This window comes from Physella acuta, unplaced genomic scaffold (assembly GCF_028476545.2).
Source record: "Physella acuta isolate Inbredline_101_S28 unplaced genomic scaffold, ASM2847654v3 ptg001606l, whole genome shotgun sequence".
Taxonomy (NCBI): Eukaryota; Metazoa; Mollusca; class Gastropoda; family Physidae; genus Physella; species Physella acuta.
In genome coordinates, this window is record NW_026733120.1 from 3,179 (window position 1) to 23,567 (window position 20,389).

Consider the following 20,389-nt stretch of genomic DNA (forward strand, 5'->3'; position numbering starts at 1 on the left):
TTACTTTTAGTACATGTAATTGAAGATATCTTTTGAAATAAAATTTATTACTAAGGAAGATTAGACTCGCTTAAACAGCAGAACAAAAATAACATTGATGTAAAGATGAGTTTAACTCAGTAATGTACAAGTTTTTGTCAAAAATGCAGAACATGGTCAAAGGGAAGTAACAAAGAAATAATTATTCATCGTATCTATATTATCACAGTTATTTCCCCTATCACGTATTGCTTTCATGAAACACAAATGTTAGTTTCCCTATTTAACGAAAAGCTTTATCACAATTTTTAAAAATCCTTTGTTTTAATTATTATCGCAGTATTAAAACGCTTTCTGTCGTGGATAAGCTAAACGGTCATAAAATATACTGTATGTATAAAATAATTACGTTCCCTTAGCTTCTATTACTAGTACATATGAAAAAATCCCGTAAATTTCTATCGTGGACACGAGTTTATATATAAAGCATACGAGAGTAACACACGTATGTTGATTATTACATAATGAGCCAATGATGAATAAATTAACATGTGATAAAATTATTTTAAAAAGATGTGATTTATTAATATAATAGCGCGAATGTCTTACTCAAACTAAAGATGAGCTGTACAGTAACTATACATTTTGAACATATCTACATTCTAAGGTACATACAATAACAAATTCATCTTAATTGTCCAAGTGTTTCACCTAAAGTGTGATATATATATATATTATAGTAGCATAACCTTCGGATACTCTATAACACAAGATGATATACATGTATTTATTCTCTGTCACTGACCATTTAATACATCTGTTTAATACTCTTTTACATACTATATCATACATCAGTTTGTTATACATATGTTTGATACTTAGTCGCACAAAATGTTATACATTTGTTAGGTACTTGATAATTGGATATAAAACATCATGTATTGTACTCTATCACACAAGATGTTATACATCTGTTTGGTATATTATTACACATGATGTTATACATTTGTTTGATACTCTATCACACAAGGTGTAACACATCTATTTGGTATTTTATCACTCAAAGATATAACACATCTGTTTTTATTCTTTATCACACAAGGTGTAAAACATCTGTTTGACACTTTATCGCACATGATGTTATACATCTATCTCTTTGATTCTTAATGCCACACGATAATAAACATGTATATGATAATTCATGAATATAACACATGTTTTATTTCTTAATCATACATGATGTAATACATCTATTTTGATTCTCAATAGAACAGGAAGTTTTCTGTAGGTTTTCGGTAGGTTTTTTCGTAAGTTTTCTGTAGGTTTTCTGTATAATTACGCCCTGGCATTGTTTGCGCTTTCTACAATGATATCATAGGTTTGATATTATCGTCATTCTCCCGTCCACAATGATTGATACACTGAGCGAGATAGATGTGTTATAAGTCTACTGATCCGTTATACGACGTTAGATCCGCTATAAGTCAGTAGATCCGTTATACGCTTATAAGTCCGCCGTACAATTATAGATCCATTATACGACGATAAATTCGATATACGTCGATAAACTTCAAATATATCTATGATCTATATCTCCTCTATACCCCGATAGATCCGCTATACGTCGGTAACTCGCTATAGCACTGGCTAATAAGACCATACACAAGCGATATTTGGAATGCAATGTGACAATGGCCTGCTTGATTTACCCTCCCCCCACCACCAATCATAGACCGAGTTTGTTTAGTCCTTTACCTATTATTCTTGTGTACGGTGTACACTTTGATGATTTATCAGATGCAACTTTGGCCTTTGTGTACACAATTGGTTTATTTATAGTGTACGCCTCGGAGTCTTGAGTATAACACAACCTTATTGCATCGTGTGTACACACTCTTTTATGTATAAAGATTTCAATGTTTTTATATTAAAAATGTTTTTTTTTATTACGGCGAAAATAAAAATTTTCGTATTTAATTATCACGATGATATTGCACTTTTCAAGACATAAGTTCCGGGTATGATCTTCCAGTGAATAAACAGAAGCTAAGCAGAAAGTTTACCAGAGTTTGCAAACAGTAAATACTTAGTCTAAAACAACGTATGACCATTTAGGATAACATTTCGTATTAGACAATGAGTTAGAATGTTGACAATTTTAACACTATATTGCTTACTAAGAAGTATCGTGATAAAAATGATTTATCCAAAGGCATTCATTCGTCTTTGTCTCCTACAACGATTTATATGCAAATACCAACATTGAAAGTATCCAAGTATCGAAATCCACCAATCAAATCACGAAACGTCATCGCGACCTCCATGACACGTCTATCCTCCATAGGCCTTGACCTCTCAACAAAACGTAAAGACAAAGGCAACACATTATGTTAATGATATGCGAGTTTTGATGTTGTCCATTGGCTCTATTATAATACCCCTGGTTGGGTCTACGGTAGGTGTAACCGCTGTGGGGTCCGTGCATTGGTGACGTCGTTTCCGTGGTCGGTGACGTCGTTTTGAGAATATCCAGCGGGTGGCTGAAGGAACAGCCGTATCTATAAATAGCATCGATGACGGGCGACGATTGGTTGGCCTGTTCGAAGTACTTGTTGGCGACTTTCATGGTGCAGCCAAAGGACATGATGGTGAAGACACACTCGATGTACTCGTTGGTATAGCTGGGGAGGGAAAATAGTATCAAGATGTGAAATTTGAAATGTACTTAAACCTCGGATTTCGTTGATAACTAGCCCGAAAATGTGTTTTGTAAAAATTGATAAAACCGAGGCAATTTGTTTGTGTGCTTATGGCTCAATCCTCGTTTATAAAGATTTTGAACACCCACAACCTCACCCTAACCAACATACAACCATGACTCGCTGCACTTCACACTCTCCTTACCACCTCGTCCTCATATGCCCACGAACAAATCTTTAAATAGAAACGTCTTGCACCATGGATGCGGTGAGGTTGGCGCATGGGTCATTTACGAATCCTAATTTAGACAATCTCCCGTCCAAACAACTGACCCCCTTCCCACATAACCCCCACACACACTACTGACCCCCTCAAACACACATATCTAAAGAGCACCTACTTGCACCAAGGATGCGGTGATGTAGGCGCCTGGGTCATGTAAGAATCCTGCTCCTGACCCCCTTAGTCCTGACCCCCCACCCCACATGACCCCCCCCCCCCACATCTCTAAAGAGCACCTACTTGCACAAAGGATGCGGGGATGTTGGCGCCTGGGTCATGTAAGAATGCTGCTCCAGACCCCCTTAGTCCTGACCCCCCACCCCACATGACCCCCACCCCACATGACCCCCCCCCCCACATCACTAAAAAGCACCTACTTGCACCAAGGATGTGGTGATGTCGGCGCCTGGGTCATGTACGAATCCTGCTCCAGCTTCTCTGCCCTAGTCCTCTTGCACTTGGCGAAGTTCCGCTGGTAGGTCCTCACACAAGTGGGCATGTCGCTGATACCTGGGGACCAAATGTCACATGTCATTTAGATTCATGTTAGTGAGGGCAGGTTTGTTTTGTAGATGGGGACCAAATGTCACATGTCATTTAGAGTCAGGGGAGTGAGGACAGGTTTGTTTGGAGATGTGGATCAAATTAAATTTCAGATGACATTAATGAAATTGGGGAAAATGTCAGCGTCATTTAGTTTTTAGTGACAGGGGTCATTTGGATCTGAAGTACAATAGCGAGGTATAAATAGGAACTGGCAAACCAATGGAAAGAGTCATTAGGAGTTAGGGAACTAATGTCACGTGGCATTTGATGCTAAGAAATAAATGAAAGGCGCATTTTGGAATACAGCAGCTATGACATGTGTCATTTGTAGCTGGGAAAATGTACTATGTGGCATTTGGTGCTGGATCAATTCGATCTAATGTGTGTCATTATACACAGTTTTTTATGTCAGACTTTTTCTTTGATCGAAGAACTCAATAGGCGGTTTCAAAACTACTAAGCTATCGCTATATTGCGACTAATATTTTACAAACCATTCAGCAGTTGGGCGTACGACCAAGTAGTCAGTACAGCCAACATGAGATTTAAATATGGATAACATTTGTACAGGTTTAGCTTCCAAATCTACTTGGACTTGGTTGAAAGCCTGTTTTACTAAACTCGTCTTAAAATTTTTTTTAGTGTTCCCGATCTAGTACACTGAGTATTCGTTGATTTCTGCTTGTCGTCTGCCCAATGGCGTCGCTAGGTCGGGTGTCACTCGGTGCAGCACTTCGTGGTGTCAACCCTCCCAAGAAACAATATATATATATATATATATATATATATATATATATATATATATATTTATGTGTGTGTGTGTGTGTCTGTGTCTGTGTCTGTGTGTACCTACATAGGCCTATAATTGAAATATATGCCACATACGCGAAAATGTATGTTTGTATGTTTATAAGCTTTAATAACTTCAGACGTTATTGCAACGATGTTTATCTATAGTTTGTTAATAATACAGTTGGGTGTTGCAGTTTTCTCTATAGTTAGCATGTATACGTCATAGTGTCATCCCACCCCCTTGTTAAAAGACTATTTAACTTTGATTTATTATTAATTGAATAGGCAAAAAAGCATTTTTCGTCTGTAAATTTTGCAATATTTTGCCTTGGTGTCACCCGGTGCGGCACGCATCCCCCGCCCAGCCCTCGCTACGCCTCTGCGTCTGCCATTGTTCTGGTGTTGGTTATATTCTGATGCACGATTTGGAAAAGGACCGTATATAATTTTTGATAAAAAAACAAAAACAACAACCTGGTTTTAATGTTGTTGTAAACGACCTTTAACCCCAGCAATGGCGCTGGCCTTGACCCCACGAAGGGAAAGCCAAATGTGAAAACCCAGAGACAAATGTAGAGGTAGAGCCCAGACAAAAAAATGGAGAGGGGCGGATCGAGTAGGGGAACTGCCAATAAAGTTGTCAGAGAACGGCAGAAAAGAAAACACATTCGTGGCGATGGCTCACAGTGTCGTTGGCCATAATGGGAAAATATATTGTTGAAAACAGCCTTGTTTCAACCCCCCCCCCCCCCCAAACTTCACATAATATCAAAATATAATTAATATAGGAAAACCATGAAAACTTTTTTATCTTATAGTACAAAGTAAAAAAGTTTATCATTTCTAGTAACAAGGGCTAGAAACTCTTTACATTTGTAAGTAGCACGGACTAAAAAATGTTTACCTTTTTTATAAGCAAGAGCTTGCAAATATTTCCCTTTCATTTAGCAGGGGCTAGAAAATGTTTACCTTTTCTGATAGAAAGGGCTAGAAAATGTTTCCCTTTCTAGTAGCAAACAAGGGCTAGAAAATGTTTACCTTTTCTAGTAGCAAAGGCTAGAAAATGTTTCCCTTTCAGGTAGCAAAGGCTAGAAAAAGTTTACCTTTTCTGGTAAACCTCTCCCCACATATGTATTGCTGGCGACTTTTGAATGCTTGAATAGCGTAGATGATCTCCCCTTTACACTGTGAGACAATGGGCTCCGAGCATTCGGGACTTTTGATAAATCTGAAACAGTTAAATAAAGATGATTAGGGACTTATGATTAATCTGAAACAGTTAATTAAAGATCATTCGGGACTTTTGATAAACCTGAAACAGTTAATTAAAGATCATTTGAGGGCTTATGATACATAAAAAAATGATAAAGAAAAATAGAAAATCATTTTATAGCTTTTAACTAACATAAAAAAAATAATAGATCATTTTATGGCTTTTTATTGTCATTAGAAATAAAATACATGATTATTTGATGTCTTCTACATATTCAATATATAAGCATAAAATGGATCAATTTTATTTTTTGACCAATCTACAAATAAATTAAAGTCTTTCTTTGATACTGCATTAGAAATAAACAAATATTGCTAACTACAGGGAAATAAAGAATGTTTCATAAACCATCACCACAGCGAAAATTTACATTTTTAGAGCTTGATATTTGGTTGAGATAGATTAAGCATGAGTTTGTTTTTCTGTATCTGGTAAATTAATTGTTTTAGACTTGCCGTGTACCGAGTACCATTAAAATCTTCATTGGCCGAAAAAAGTACGAGGTCACTGAAAAAACTATCGTAACGAATGCGACGGGCCATAGTACCGACCACACTGTCTCTTTATATACCAATATATATATATATATATATATATATATATATATATATATATATATATATATATATATATATATATATGTTCATTTCTGTTATTTTCTTTTTACTTTAAATCAACTTCTGCCTATTCTGTTATTCAACTTTCGAACATTATTATTATGTTATTAAGGCTTTCTTAAAACCCCGAATGTTTTGGTTTCTGTTTTTGTTTAGCTAAACCATTTGTTCACAAATTTAAATTTATTTGGGTATTCATCCACACCTCCCCCACCCCACCCCCTCTGCGGACGCCCATCTTTCCAACCTATTACCATCTAACAAAAGCGGCTTCAGGCTCCACCGCTGCTGTAGGTGGCGCTGGATAAACTCGGGGCTCGCGCCCATTAAGACCAATCCCATAACGAGGCCAAGAGCACGAGCGAAACAAATAATTTCCGTTTCTGGGAGCCCGGGGAGTGGAGCACTAACTCCGGAGCAATGCGGGAGCTGAGACGTTGGTGCCGGTAGGTTAAGCCGGTTGTAATCCCGCGAGAAGCGGTTCGTCTAACTACCGAAATCAATGGGGGAATGGGGGAATGGAAGAACGCTAAACCCTGGCTCGGGTATAGATAACAAAAGTCAAAAAGCAAATGTATTAAAAAAAACTACAAATGTATATAAAAAACTACAAAAGATAATGTATTTAAAAACCTACAAAAGCTAACGTATTAAAAACAACTACAAAAGATTATGTATTAAAAAACAACTGCAAAAGATAATTTAAAAAAAAAATACAAAAGCTAATGTATTTTTAAAAAAAACCAAACTACAATAGTAATTTGCATCATAGAAAAATATACACTTATTTGCATTAAAATTAAAAGTGAAAAACATTTAGATAGAAATTAAATAGAGCAAATTAATAAAATGAAATTTTTTTGTTTTTATAATATATTGTAATTGTAATATAAGATTTGTATTTATATATTAATAAGCAGTAATCGCTTTCGATTTTTAATTAGGTAGAATATGTGGAAAAAGTCAAAATGCAAATATAAAGTTGTCGCCTACAGGATTAATAGTTGCTTAAAATGCATTAGTAATTAACAAGGATGGTGTTTACTCTCTGCAATTTGTAATTTTAGAGAGAAATATTGTTATTCTACGTTTTTCAAAAAAAAAAAATAATTGTAAAAATTTCGGACGGAAGATAAATTGACAACAAAGTGCATTGGTTAAGTAAGTTATGTACATATTTTCGAATGTTGGAACGTATTTTTGAGAGTTATCTAACATGGTTCAACACCCATAACACACACATCCACGCACATACTCGGGCACACACACACACGAACACACACACACACTCTCACACACAACACACACACATAAACCAGATCCAGAAATCTCACAGAGCAGCTTTAATTTTGGTGGGCCTACCCAGATGAGTACATTATTGATGGTAGCAGCTTGTTAAAATACTAAACCAAACTAAAATCACCAAGACGTCGATTTCTTGACTCGGATTTCAAGTCTCACGCGATGTCAGGTCAAGTTTGAAAGATTTCTGTTCTGATCTAACAATGGGAGGCGTCCTTTTCTTATGTTTGATGTGTTTTTTGTGTGTCTTTAACGGTCACTGTTACTAGACCTAGATCATGCCGAGAAATTGGCGGTTCTGATCTTTCAAAATGAGGCGTTCTATTCTTATGTTTGATGTGTTGCGGGTTCTTACTGGTCAATGTAAGTAGACCTAGATCATGCCGAGATATTGGCTGTTCTAATCTTTGAATGTGAGGCGTCCTTTTCTATTGTTTGATGTGTTGCGGGTCCTTAGTGGTAATGTTAGTAGACCTAGATCATAACATAATGCAGAGAAGTTGGTTTTCTGATCTTTTCTTATGTTTGATGTGTTGTGGGTCCTTAGTGGTAATGTTAGTAGATCTACATCGTGCCGAGATATTGGCTGTTCTGATCTTTGAATGTGAGGCGTCCTTTTCTTATGTTTGATGTGTTGCGTGTCCTAGTGGTCAATGTAAGTAGACCTAGATCATAACATAGTGCAGAGAATTTGTTTTTTTTTTAATCTTTTCTTATGTTTGATGTGTTTTGTGTCTTTAACGTTCACTGTAACCACAGTATGCCGAAAAGTTGGCTTTTATGGTCTTAAAATTAGAATCGTTCTGGTGTGTTGCGGTACTTTTATGTTCACTCTCTGTACATAATTAGAAAAACACACGAACCTAGAGTTTTTGAATGTAATGAATAAGAGGTACCGACTTTTTGTCTGTACGTTGACATTAGAAATTTGCAATTTAGAAAAAAAAAAATTTTCAAATGATATATTTAAAAAAATAGGGATATTAATGAAATAATATTTCTGTAATAGTATAAGCTAGCATTTAGTTCTGTGTTACTGTCTTAATAAGCTGAAATAATTTTCAGTTTTGTATTCTTTTAAATGTGAAGGTCCATTTCGAGGTTTTTCTTTTCAGCTTCTATAAACAATCATTAACAGTTTCGTATGCATTTCTTTATGAACAGCACATTCCCCATGTTACACCTAACATTCCCCATGTTAAACCTACCAATCCCATGTTAAACCTACCATTCCCCATGTTAAACCTACCATTCCCCATGTTAAACCTACCATTCCCATGTTATACCTACAATTCCCATGTTAAACCTACCATTCCCCATGTTAAACCTACCATTCCCCATGTTAAACCTACCATTCCCCATGTTAAACCTACCATTCCCCATGTTAAACCTACCATTCCTCATGTTAAACGTACCATTCCCCATGTTAAACCTACCATTCCCATGTTAAACCTACCATTCCCCATGTTAAACCTACCATTCCCCATGTTAAACCTGCCATTCCCCTATGTTAAACTTACCATTCCCCATATTAAACCTACCATTCCCCATGTTACATATACCATTCTCCAGTTACACCTATCGTTTCACGATTCCCATTATGTAAAAACTCCCATTAACACTTACCTGTCTATTCCTCCCCTCCCCATCCCCCTAACCAAATCCCTGCGATACAGCCACTATTGCATGCACCTCCAGAATCAAAGACACCCATCCATCCGGTGCCCAGCCCTCGGGTAATTCCCCGTCCACTCAAGCGGTCATCTCACTTGACCCTCGCTTTAACCGGATCCGATGTCGCCTGACCGGAAGTGGCCGGCGGTCAGATTCAACATGGCGGCTATGACGGTTGATGCGTTCATTTGTTTGGACAGCTGTTGAGATGGGGGTCGGTCTTTAATCTACCTTAAATCACGTCGCATTAGCGTTCGCAGGTTGCTATAAATAGAACGCAGTGACAAGCACGCGAACCGTGGTATCATTTCATCTGATTGTTGCGTTCTTTCTTGCGCTTAACGTCCAACATAGTTAGGTATTTTTGGTAAACTTCGTTGTTAGAAAATAATACAAAATTCTGATTTCAGATTTGATAGTCAAGTGCGGGAAGATGAAGTAGAGTTCCATCTTGATGAAGAGATTATATTCATTTATATGCTTATAATTCTTTAGTTTTCCAAACTTAGTACAGGTACCACATACGGCTGAGCTGACTCAAGGACAACATACGGAGTCAATACCGTGATCCAAACTTGGGATAGTCTGAAGTTTATTTCTTTCTAACGGGGCAACAGGAAGGACTAGAGATGCTTGATCTTGTTTAACGCGAACAAAATAATTTGAATAGCAATGGTATTTGTGTGTGCATTTTTCTTCTTCTTCTACGTTGTTACTTGCAGAGGCTTTTCCTTCAACATAATTAAGTATTAGATTCCAATATGTTATCCGAAATATGGCACGTCAGTGTCTCTTTCATCCTTTTTACACCAAGCGGGGTGGGGGTGGGGAAAGACACTTTAAACTTTCGGATGGGTGGGGTGGTCTGAATTTTCCGGTGGGGGGGGGGGTGGAATATTTATTTTTTTAAATATAATTTACATTTCGTCGATAGAAGGTGGGGGTTGGTTGGGGGTGGGGGGGGGGGGTCTGCAAACGCGTCCCGGGGTGCCCCCCTTTCCTCCTAATATAAGGTACGTGAAAGAAAAAAATGAAGTGCGTCGATTGCGATTTCAGCATGATTTTCGTTCTAAATTCGCATTCCTAGCATGTGTCCACCCAACAACAATCTGCAAGACAGCTGTTTTGTTTTGTTTTGAGTTTTCTCTCCTAGATAAGTTGATGTCCATAGCTAAGAAGCCACATCTTCTCTGGGGGTTCCGAACTCGGTACTTTTGGAGTTAGCAACCATGAGCTCTTCCACCATACCGTAATGTCAGTTTTTGCTTGTATTATAGTTGTGTTTTTATCTTAAATTCTCAGAACTATTTAACACGTGTGTTTTGATTTAACGTGATTTTTTTCCTAGGTTAACTCAAATCATCAATTTACACTGACTGACCTGCACCGTTCAAGGTTGAACGAGTTTTCAAGATTTGCCTAATTGGTTGGATGCTGAAAATAGACCGGTCTGAGATCAATCGGAGATTCCCATCGCGCTAAAAATAGCAGCATGTAGAACAAGTACTTGGTCACATTCGAGTACCTTCAAGTTTATGACAAGTTATCGGACTTTGTTAATCATCGGCAGATTTAGTATTTGAACGCAGTGGCGTAGCTACCGTAAAGCTAGCATAAGCAAGGCATAGGGGCCCAAGGCAAACAGGGGCCCTTTTTTTGAAAGTTTGAGGGGGGGGGGGGGGGGTGCAAATCGAAAGTCTGAGGGGGGGGTGGGGTGCAAATCGAAAGTCTGGGGGGGGTTGCAAATCGAAAGTTTATCCCCCGCCAGGAAGGGTCGCTACGCCCCTGAGGGGCCCACAAACACTTTTTGCATAGGGGCCCAAAAATCCTAGCTACGCCACTGTTTGAGCGTATTTCTGTTTTAAAAAGTAGGAATTTTAAAAATCTTATGTATTTAAAAATATAAACATGTCTATACCAGGACAGATAAGGCTCGATAGCTAGGGACAGCCTCTCATCTAGGAGAGACAACTCCAAAATCAAACAACTGCTGCCTTGTAGTTTGTTCTTGGTTGGTCAAAGGCTGTGGAAGCAAATCCAAAAAAAAAAGTAGGCTGACATCTGAGTCAACGGCCTAAATGACGCATATTCAGTTGACGCGTATAGTAAATGGTGTTGGAGGTTATCCTTTTCAATACTAAACTTAAGAACGAAGAATAATAATAATATGCCTATATATATATATATATATATATATATATATATATATATATATATATATATAAATATATATATATATATATGTGTGTGTGTGTGTGTGTGTGTGTGTGTGTGTGTGTATTTATGTGTGTGTGTGTGTATTTATGTGTGTGTGTGAGTGTGTGTATAAATGAATAGCGGGCATGTGCATGTTGTAAAAAACAACTTGATGACAATGCACCATATTTGATAATTCCATAGACCCAATAGATAAAACCTGTTTTTATTGGCTAGGGCGTATTAGCAATATATAGAAACTTAAGTTGCATGACCCCAATAAATATGAAAGGAAACAATAGTGCATATATTTGGCAAAAGGAAAATGGAATATTTATAAAAAGGAAGGAAATCGATAATTCCGTGAAGCAGATGTGTAAGACAATATTCCGTTAAACCTCGGCACCATGATCTTAGTTTTTATTCCACCTATTCGTTGAACAAAACTAACGCGTATGCTCCCTTTCTTCTTATCCTGCAATCTAGTATTTCTTAGCCAAATATACTGGGCTAAGAGAATTCTTAGCTTCGTCCTTGATTAAATGTAAATATAGCATCACCAAACAGACCCAAAAAAATCGGAAATACCACAAAAAAATCGGAAATACAACAGAAAATCGGAAAAACCCCTTAACATCTCTCATTCTCAACACCTCTAGACTAAGGTCAAACAAAGAGCAGTGAGGATTTATTCACCCCTCAACCTCCTCGCCGCTCGATTTCAATCCATTCTCCGTCCTCCTTCCCTCCTGCTGTTTGCAGTCATTTCCACTTCCGTTTGTTTTTCCCGCCATTGGCGAGTGATAACGGTCGTGTCGTCTGCTTGTTGTGGCCGTTGTCGCCATGTGAAGTAGGTCAACATGGAGAATGAGATCCGGGGTCAACGGTCAACGGTCAATGACATCCGTTGGACTGGAATCTACGGTATGTGGCGGTGGTCTGTGTGTGTGTGGGGGGGGGGGGGGGGAGGGGTTGAATGTTTTCACGTTTATTATAAGAGTATACAGTTATTCTTGAAAGATGTTATTGATTTCACAATTATAGATGCGTTTTGTTTAAATTAAAACCATTCGACTTTCTAACACAGAGTTATCGTTCCGTAAAATTATCGTGTAACCACTGTCTATCCCAGAGGCGTAGCGACCCCTCAAGGCGCCCGGGGACAAACTTTCAATTTCCCCTCCCCCACTCCCATATATTTTATATTTTTTTATGTTTATAATTCAAAACTGCAGCTAAAATAAGTTTTTGTTTTTTTCCAACCCATTTTGGCGCCCCTATGGTCGGCGCCCGGGGACATACGTACCCACCCTTCGCTACGCCTCTGATCTAACCATTGAGTATATGAGGGATAGTAGAGTGAACGACCAAACCCGAATGTATTTAGTTAGTGTGTGGGGATCGAATCCGTAGTATGTCCTCTCAGTGCAAAATAGGTAGTTTACCTGACTCTAAGTTAAAGTAAAGGCGGCTGGGCATAGAACTGACCAGGCTATCGTCTAGTATACCGTGGCCATGGAAACTCCACTAATTTATCAGGGGAAAGTAAAAACGGCGAATTATGGCGGATGATCAAATCCTTGATGTTTAGTTTTCTATCCTAGATGGGTTACTGCCCCAGCAAAAGAGCCTCATCTGCCCGGGGGTCTGAACTCGGGACTCTTGGAGTTAGCAGTCATGCTCACCACCGCCCGACCACGCCGTCCCTATGCCGATGTTTAAGAAATAGACACTAAAGATCTGAGGAGTTTTACTTAAACAATTTCTCTTGTTGGTTTAAAATATAATAAATTGTGTAACAATGTGGACAAATGCGTTCTGACTCTCATTGTTTTACCTAAAATGCAACAATTAAAAATTAATTTTAAAAACATGTTTTCCTTTATTATTTTATGGTACGGCGTTGGGGTGATAGAGCTTATGTCTGCTAACCCAAAAGTCTCAAATTCGAATCCCGGGCTCGATTCTGTAGGACGTCCCTAAATGGGTACCTGATTCATATTATTAAGGCTAGTGGGTATAGTGCTGACAAGACAAACATTCATATGCCAGAGTCATTGAAACACGTGAACACTATATCTTCTACCCCGTGTTTTGTTGGCAAGATTAGGAAATGATTTGGATGTATATAATATTCATTCGCTACTTTCAAAAGACAAATTTAAATAATTTATACACTTGCCTTAAACAACCTCCCCCCCCATACGTGTATACCAAGCATAAATAATTGGAAACAGTAAACTAACCAAATCTATATTCTCCAGCCCTTAAGGCTATCCTAACACTGTCTTAGTGTATGAGAACTTAGTCCTGGGTGTGGAGTCCTATATCTTGTATCGACCATATATTAGGTGTTTTTATTATTGTATTTTTATATATGTATTTTTATTACATTACAAATATAGTAAATTAAACCGAGAAAAAATGTGTTTACTGTGACATTAAGTCAAATATATATTTGTCTATTGTCCTTTCAGTTTGTTCGTACCCAATCATCTGAAAGGATTATTGGGTTGATATCTTTACAAACCGCAGGCTCAGCTTAGGAATTACGAGGTAAATCCCGTTTGCCTTAGGGAATTGGGATTAAGATTTCATAATCGAGAAAAATGGACAAAGCGCGTATGAGATTAGCCTTGTCGTCCCGAGTCGCGAACTAGCCGAACCTCGAGGTACGAAATAAGTCCGTGACGTATAATTATGTCTTGAATAATAACTAAGACGATAATTCAATTATATAACAGGACACATTTCTAGTTGGTAAATACTGTAAAACTCTTCATAGTTACGGATCAGAATACGTTCATGTTTTGAACTATGTATCTTATTTCATAATTTTAAAAAATCATAATTTATTTAATTAATAATTTTCATTTTGAACTTTAAATTACTCATATATAATGATTTATGGAAGAAAACGCATGTATGATTAAGAATATGGGTTGGGATGGTCGAGTGGAAGAGCGCTTAACACCCAGCTCTAATGGGTACCCGACTTAAGTTACGGTAGGTAAAGTTGGCTTCGAACACTGCTGACCACACCATCCATTTATATGCCGAGGTCAAGAAACATGTAAACTCGACTTCATCTGCCGTATAAATCACAAAGGAAACTTGACATTACCAGTTTAAGATTTAATACAGTTACAACAGACATTCTTGCTGGTAATGTTAACGTTGTATTTTCTATTATATATTGCGACACATCACACAGTTATGAATTATTCGGTACTTTTTTATAATGGCGATTACCCATTTTTGCGCCCCCCCCCCCTTAAGAACAGCGCCCCTACGCGACCGCCTAGTTCGCCTTATAGGTAGCGCCGGCCCTGCTTGTAGTGTTGGGCTCTCTGCAGAACTCCCAAGGTGAGTTCCACAACAGAACTTACCTGTTTTAAGCTTGACTGTCTTTAGTTATAATTGTAAAATGTAACGATTTTTGTTTTGGTTTTAAAAAAATAAAAGGTTATAAATGTTATAGAATCCAGCCTACAATTCTTATATATGAATCATTTAGGAGAGGGTGAAAATATAAAAAAAAAACCAATAAATTAGGTAATTAATTGGCGACTAAGACGAATTTAGACGCATTTGTTGCACTATCTCATAATGTATGTCTACTAACATTAAGTATAGCAATCTACAACGGCTACTGATGTATTTGTTTTTCAACTGGTTAATGCTAAAAAAATACCAAACTATTTTGGTTAGAACTTCTGCTCTACATAATTTTTACAATTATAAATAATAACTTAAAGTTGTATTTAAAAGTAAGCGGCCAACCTAAGGTGTAGGAATTTGCAATGAATGTAAAGTTAAGCAAAGAATTATCTCCCATTTGGAAATACAATAAACAAAATTTTATTCAAGGGAAATAACTTTTTTAAAAAATGGCTAAATTAATCAAGTGAAACTAAGACAAACTTAAAAAAAACATGATCTAAATTTCATTACATATTAATTATAACGAATCTTTTATATTTTAGCCACGTAACGGTGTCAAATAATATATTTTATTGATCGACTACTTAACTGTACGTGTTGTTTAAAAGTCTAAACACGGTATCTTTATAATAACATACTTCTATTCAATATTGACGACATATTTAATTAATTTGACATGGAAGCTAGATCTTGCTTAAATTTTGGATCCCCTATTAAAAGGGACGTTTTATAATAAATGAATTTACTGATTACGAAATTGCTGTAATTGATTAAATATAAGAAAAAAAAAATTACGGTTAGTTTTAAATTCCAGCCTATTAATTGTGTATTAATACTTTAAGAGTGGCAATATAGATTCCTAAAAAAACAGGATTTTTCAACTAGAGAACGCCTACCTTTCTTTGTAGAGTATTCCGTCCGGAATTGAAATCATCTAACTTACAATAAATTCGACTACTCGATATACTCGACTACATTCACAACACATATCAAACTTCGATACCTAAACATAACTAGACTCGATGCTCCAGAACTACGACACCAACTCGCTTAACTTCACCAAGCTTTACAAATGATACTCCCAATCAATAACGATTTCACTGGACCTACTACTATACGATAACAGCCATCACACTTCGATACCTTAATACCGCAATGCTCGATACTCCCAGACTCCAGAACAACGATACCTCATTGTCTACATCCTCATTTCCAGAGTTTCTTACAGGCATCTCTTCGGGGGGGGGGGGGGGGGGGGCGAAGAAGGTCTACCGCCTCCCGAACGAGATGGAATTTATATAGTAAACATACACTTTTACTAGTGTCCGCCCCCCCCCCCCCCCGAAAAATGTTGACCCCCCCCCCCTCCCCCGAAAATATCAAGCGCCCCCTGAAAAAAAGTCTGGAAGAAACACTGTTCATTTCTCTACTACCAATCAGATTCCACTAGACCTACAACTACACAACAGCCAAATAAAAAATACAACACTTTAACACTTCGGTACTTTATACGTATGAAACCATATCTGCAACAGCCTTCAGCCGTTACTCCCAAATCTAAACAATTCATTAAAACTTACCAAACAAGTACACTACTTTGAACACCCCGTCATTACAAAACTATACACCAGAACAGATTTCTAATTCAAAGTGAGAGAAAACGAGACATACAAGCCCTATTAAAAACCAAAATTGCACGTGTATTGGAACGCCCCGTCATGCGCTGGAGCGATCACTAAATCAACATTAAAATTAGATAACCGTTTGAAATGTTCGAAATTTAAATTGCGGAATTATTTAATCCTTTTCTACATCAATTATGTGACACCAAAATAAAAAGGCAAAGTGACTGGTAAAAAGCGCCCCGGCCTTTCTAAATTTGGGAGGTTCGGTTGCATTTTCACAATCGCGAATAAATATAGACCTATATAGGCCTAAATTTGGGGTAGGGGCAGAGGCGTAGCGACCCTTCCGGCGCCCGGGGACAAACTTTCAATTTGGCGCCCCCTCGGGAGCAAATTTTCGATTTGCACCCCCCCTCAAACTTTCGATTTGCACCCCCCCCCCCTCGAACTTTTCATTTGCACCCTCCCCCTCAAACTTTCGATTTGCACCCCCCCTCGAACTTTTCATTTGCACCCCCCTTTCAAACTTTCAATTTGGCCCCCCCCCTAAGGTCGGCGCCCGGGGACATATGTCCCCCCCCCGCCCCCCCCCCCCCCCTCGCTACGCTACTGGGTAGGGGTGCAAAATTGATAATTCGTCCTAGGCGCCGAAATAGATCGCTACTCCTTTGTATATTACCATCCATAGTTCATAAAAGATATTCAAAGTTATTTTTTATTAGGTACTTTTGATAATAGCGATTAAACCTTTTTGCGACCCCTCGTGATGGCGCCCTAGGCGACGGCCTACTTCGCCTTATAGCTAGCGCCGGCCCTGGCACTATGCCATGAATGTGGAATCAGGATATATGACTCGATTGTGTACATGCTATATGTGGTGTGTGTTTATTACATACGAGCTGACCCGCAACTTAGTAAACGCCGCCATCTAGTTGTTTTATTTTCTGCTTATTACCTAATCATAATTTGTGAATTCAACACTACCCCCCTCCCGCCCAGTGAAGGCAGCCGTTTACAGACAAAGTAAAGATCAATCAGAAATTGTTACCTCCCCTTCGTTTCAAATCGTTTAATACTAAATTATCTGCCCCTAATAATCCTCACTAACCCGGCTCTACGATTGTAAATATTCTGGGTGAACCACAGCTCACATGAGAGGTGGGGATGAGGGTGGTGGCTAGGCTGCGTGGTGTTTTCTATGGTCTCCTTGAAGAGAATTTTACATATATAGATATCTTTTATAGGATATTGTAAGTGTAATGCTCAATATGCCACTAGTGTGGAATGAGGATATATGACGAAGGTGTGTTAACTAAATATAACTGTTGTAGAAATCTGTAAGTGCTCAATATGATACTAGTGTGGGAAGAGGATTTTTGACTCAATGGTGTACATGTTATACATGGTGTATGTTAACTAAATATAACTGTTAAAATAATTTGGGAAGATTTTCCTAATGAAATAAATAAACAAAAAAGGCAAAGATTACAGTATAAAATGTATGTACTCATTTTTATTTTATAGATTTTTAAAAAAGGAACACCATCAGATATTTTAATCTAGTCCTTAAAAAATCAATGCAGACATTTTCTTTAAAAACACACAGCGATCGATTTAATGTTTGTTAAAAAAAAAAAACAATTATAATTTTGTCGAACATTTCGTAGGGTATTAATTGCACGCACAACCCAAAAATAAATTAATAACTCAAATATAAAACTTGTCTTCCGGTGAACAAAAAAAAAATGCCCGAGGTCTCATGGACGAAAAGATTTAATAAATCTGTCAACATACCGGAAAATTCTAGATCTTTTCTTTTAAGTCACGTATCCAGCCTCGTTCACTCTCTAATTAAAAACCGAAAGCATCTTCGAGTTACCCCCCCGTATCAAAAAAGCTTTCAGAAAAACAGACATCGCTGAAGGAAGAGTCGTCTCCCTTTACACTGAGTTCTGCCCCGCTCAAAGCGGCTGAGCGTCTAGGAAGCGACATTCGATAGCCTGTAGTACCACCTCAAATACAGCGGAGATTCAAAGTCCCGGGTTTGGTTACATTTTTAGAACGGGGACTTTGGCCGTCTCAGGTTTGTAATGCACTGGAGTGGGTCTCGTTTGTTTAGTTAAAATCCCAGAAATATCAATTTTAGGTGGGTTTTTTTTTTTTTAAATTTTTTTTTTTTTTTTTTTTTTTTTTTTTTTTTTGTGCTTGCTGAAATCATCATTATTGTTTGTAACACATTTTTTAAAGAATAAAATTAATAACGAATGTCAATATTACTAAGAAGCAAAGTTTAGCTAGATACCCAACACCGCTTTAAAAGGATGGAGAGAATCATGTCGAAAAACATCAACTAAACTACCAAGAGGCTTAACTACCTAGAAGCTGTCAAGGGGCATCACGCCTAAGGGACTTAACAACCATGAGACATAACTGAATTGGACTTAATTTCTAAGGGACATAATTATCAAGGGACTGAACAACCAAGTCACTTAACTATTAGCTGAAGTCACTAAGAAGAGACTACCAAAGACTTTACGAGATAATGATTTAATTACAATATAACGTAATTAAAAAAGCGGGAGTGATCCCTAAACTTATCCAAATGTCTTATATAACATTACTGGGGATGGCAACTTGGTATCTAGACATGATTTTTAATCATTTTTTGGCGCATAACCAGTTGACACGTATACTTAATTGTGTTTGAGGCGTGGTCGAGTCAGCAAAAAGCTCATGGTTGTTAAAATTCGAAAAAAGTCTCGAGTTCGAAACCTCTGGCAGATAAGGCTCGAACCCTTCCAACACTTAAAATTAAGAACGAAGAAGAAGAAAGAAGAATCACTTTATAAATACAGGGGACACAACACCTAGCTATACAAAATAGGGGACATTATTCCTTGCCAACATAAAACACAGGAACACAAAAAATGGAGACGCAACTTCTAACGTACATAAAGAAAAACAGGTTCGCTACTCCTAACAAACACAGATGACAGGGAAAACAACTCGCAACCAAAAATCAGGGAACACAATTCCTAGCTAACTTATAACATAGGAATACAAAAATTGGGGACGCAAGTCCTAGCTTACATAAAAAAAAGTGTCAATACTCCAAACACAGAACACAGGGGAAAGAACTCGAAACAAAAAATTCAGGGGACATAATTACTAATTAACGCTACAAAAACAACATCACGGGGACACAACTCACTTGCAGAGCTCGTCAATCTGGCCGCTGTCCTCGTGCACCGAGGACATGAACTCGGGCGTGATGATGGCGTCGATAGAGTTGTGCAGCACGGTGTCCAGGCTGTCGCAGTCGTACAGGCTTCTAGGGCAGTAGGTCATGTCGGAGCTCACTAGGTGGGCCACTGGGGGAGGAAATGTAAAGCACTCAGTACATTAGGGACACTGGGGGAGGAAATGTAAAGCACTCAGTACATTAGGGACACTGGGGGAGGAAATGTAAAGCACTCAGTACATTAGGGACACTGGGGGGGGGGGGAATGGAAGCACTCAGTACATTAGAACATTAGGGACACTGGGGGAGGAAATGTATAGCACTCAGTACATTAGGGACACTGGGGGGGGGGGAATGTAAAGCACTCAGTACATTAGGGACACTGGGAGAGGAAATGTAAAGCACTCAGTACATTAGTGACACTGGGGGAGATAATGTAAAGCACTCAGTACATTAGGGACACTGGGGGGGGGGAGGAAATGTAAAGCACTCAGTACATTAGGGACACTGGGGGGGGGGAGGAAATGTAAAGCACTCAGTACATTAGGGACACTGGGGGAGAAAATGTAAAGCACTCAGTACATTAGGGACACTGGGGGAGGAAATATAAAGCGCTCAGTACATTAGGGACACTGGGGGAGGAAATGTAAAGCACTCAGTACATTAGGGACACTGGGGGGGGGGGGGGAGGAAATGTAAAGCACTCAGTACATTAGGG

General features: G+C 38.1%; 1 protein-coding gene across 1 annotated transcript in view; it reads right to left on the bottom strand.

Moving 5' to 3' along the window:
* Positions 1 to 2,030: 2,030 nt before the first annotated feature.
* LOC131929284 (uncharacterized) overlaps positions 2,031 to 20,389 on the bottom strand; it is a 57,539-nt gene continuing 39,180 nt past the window's right edge. Inside the window, exons 3-6 of the mRNA XM_059285370.1 lie at positions 19,642 to 19,801; positions 5,403 to 5,527; positions 3,339 to 3,471; positions 2,031 to 2,660 (exon numbers count right to left, since the gene is read on the bottom strand). Coding sequence (XP_059141353.1) covers positions 2,288 to 2,660; positions 3,339 to 3,471; positions 5,403 to 5,527; positions 19,642 to 19,801 — 791 coding nt within the window. The 3' untranslated portion in view covers positions 2,031 to 2,287. The remainder of the gene's footprint in view (positions 2,661 to 3,338; positions 3,472 to 5,402; positions 5,528 to 19,641; positions 19,802 to 20,389) is intronic.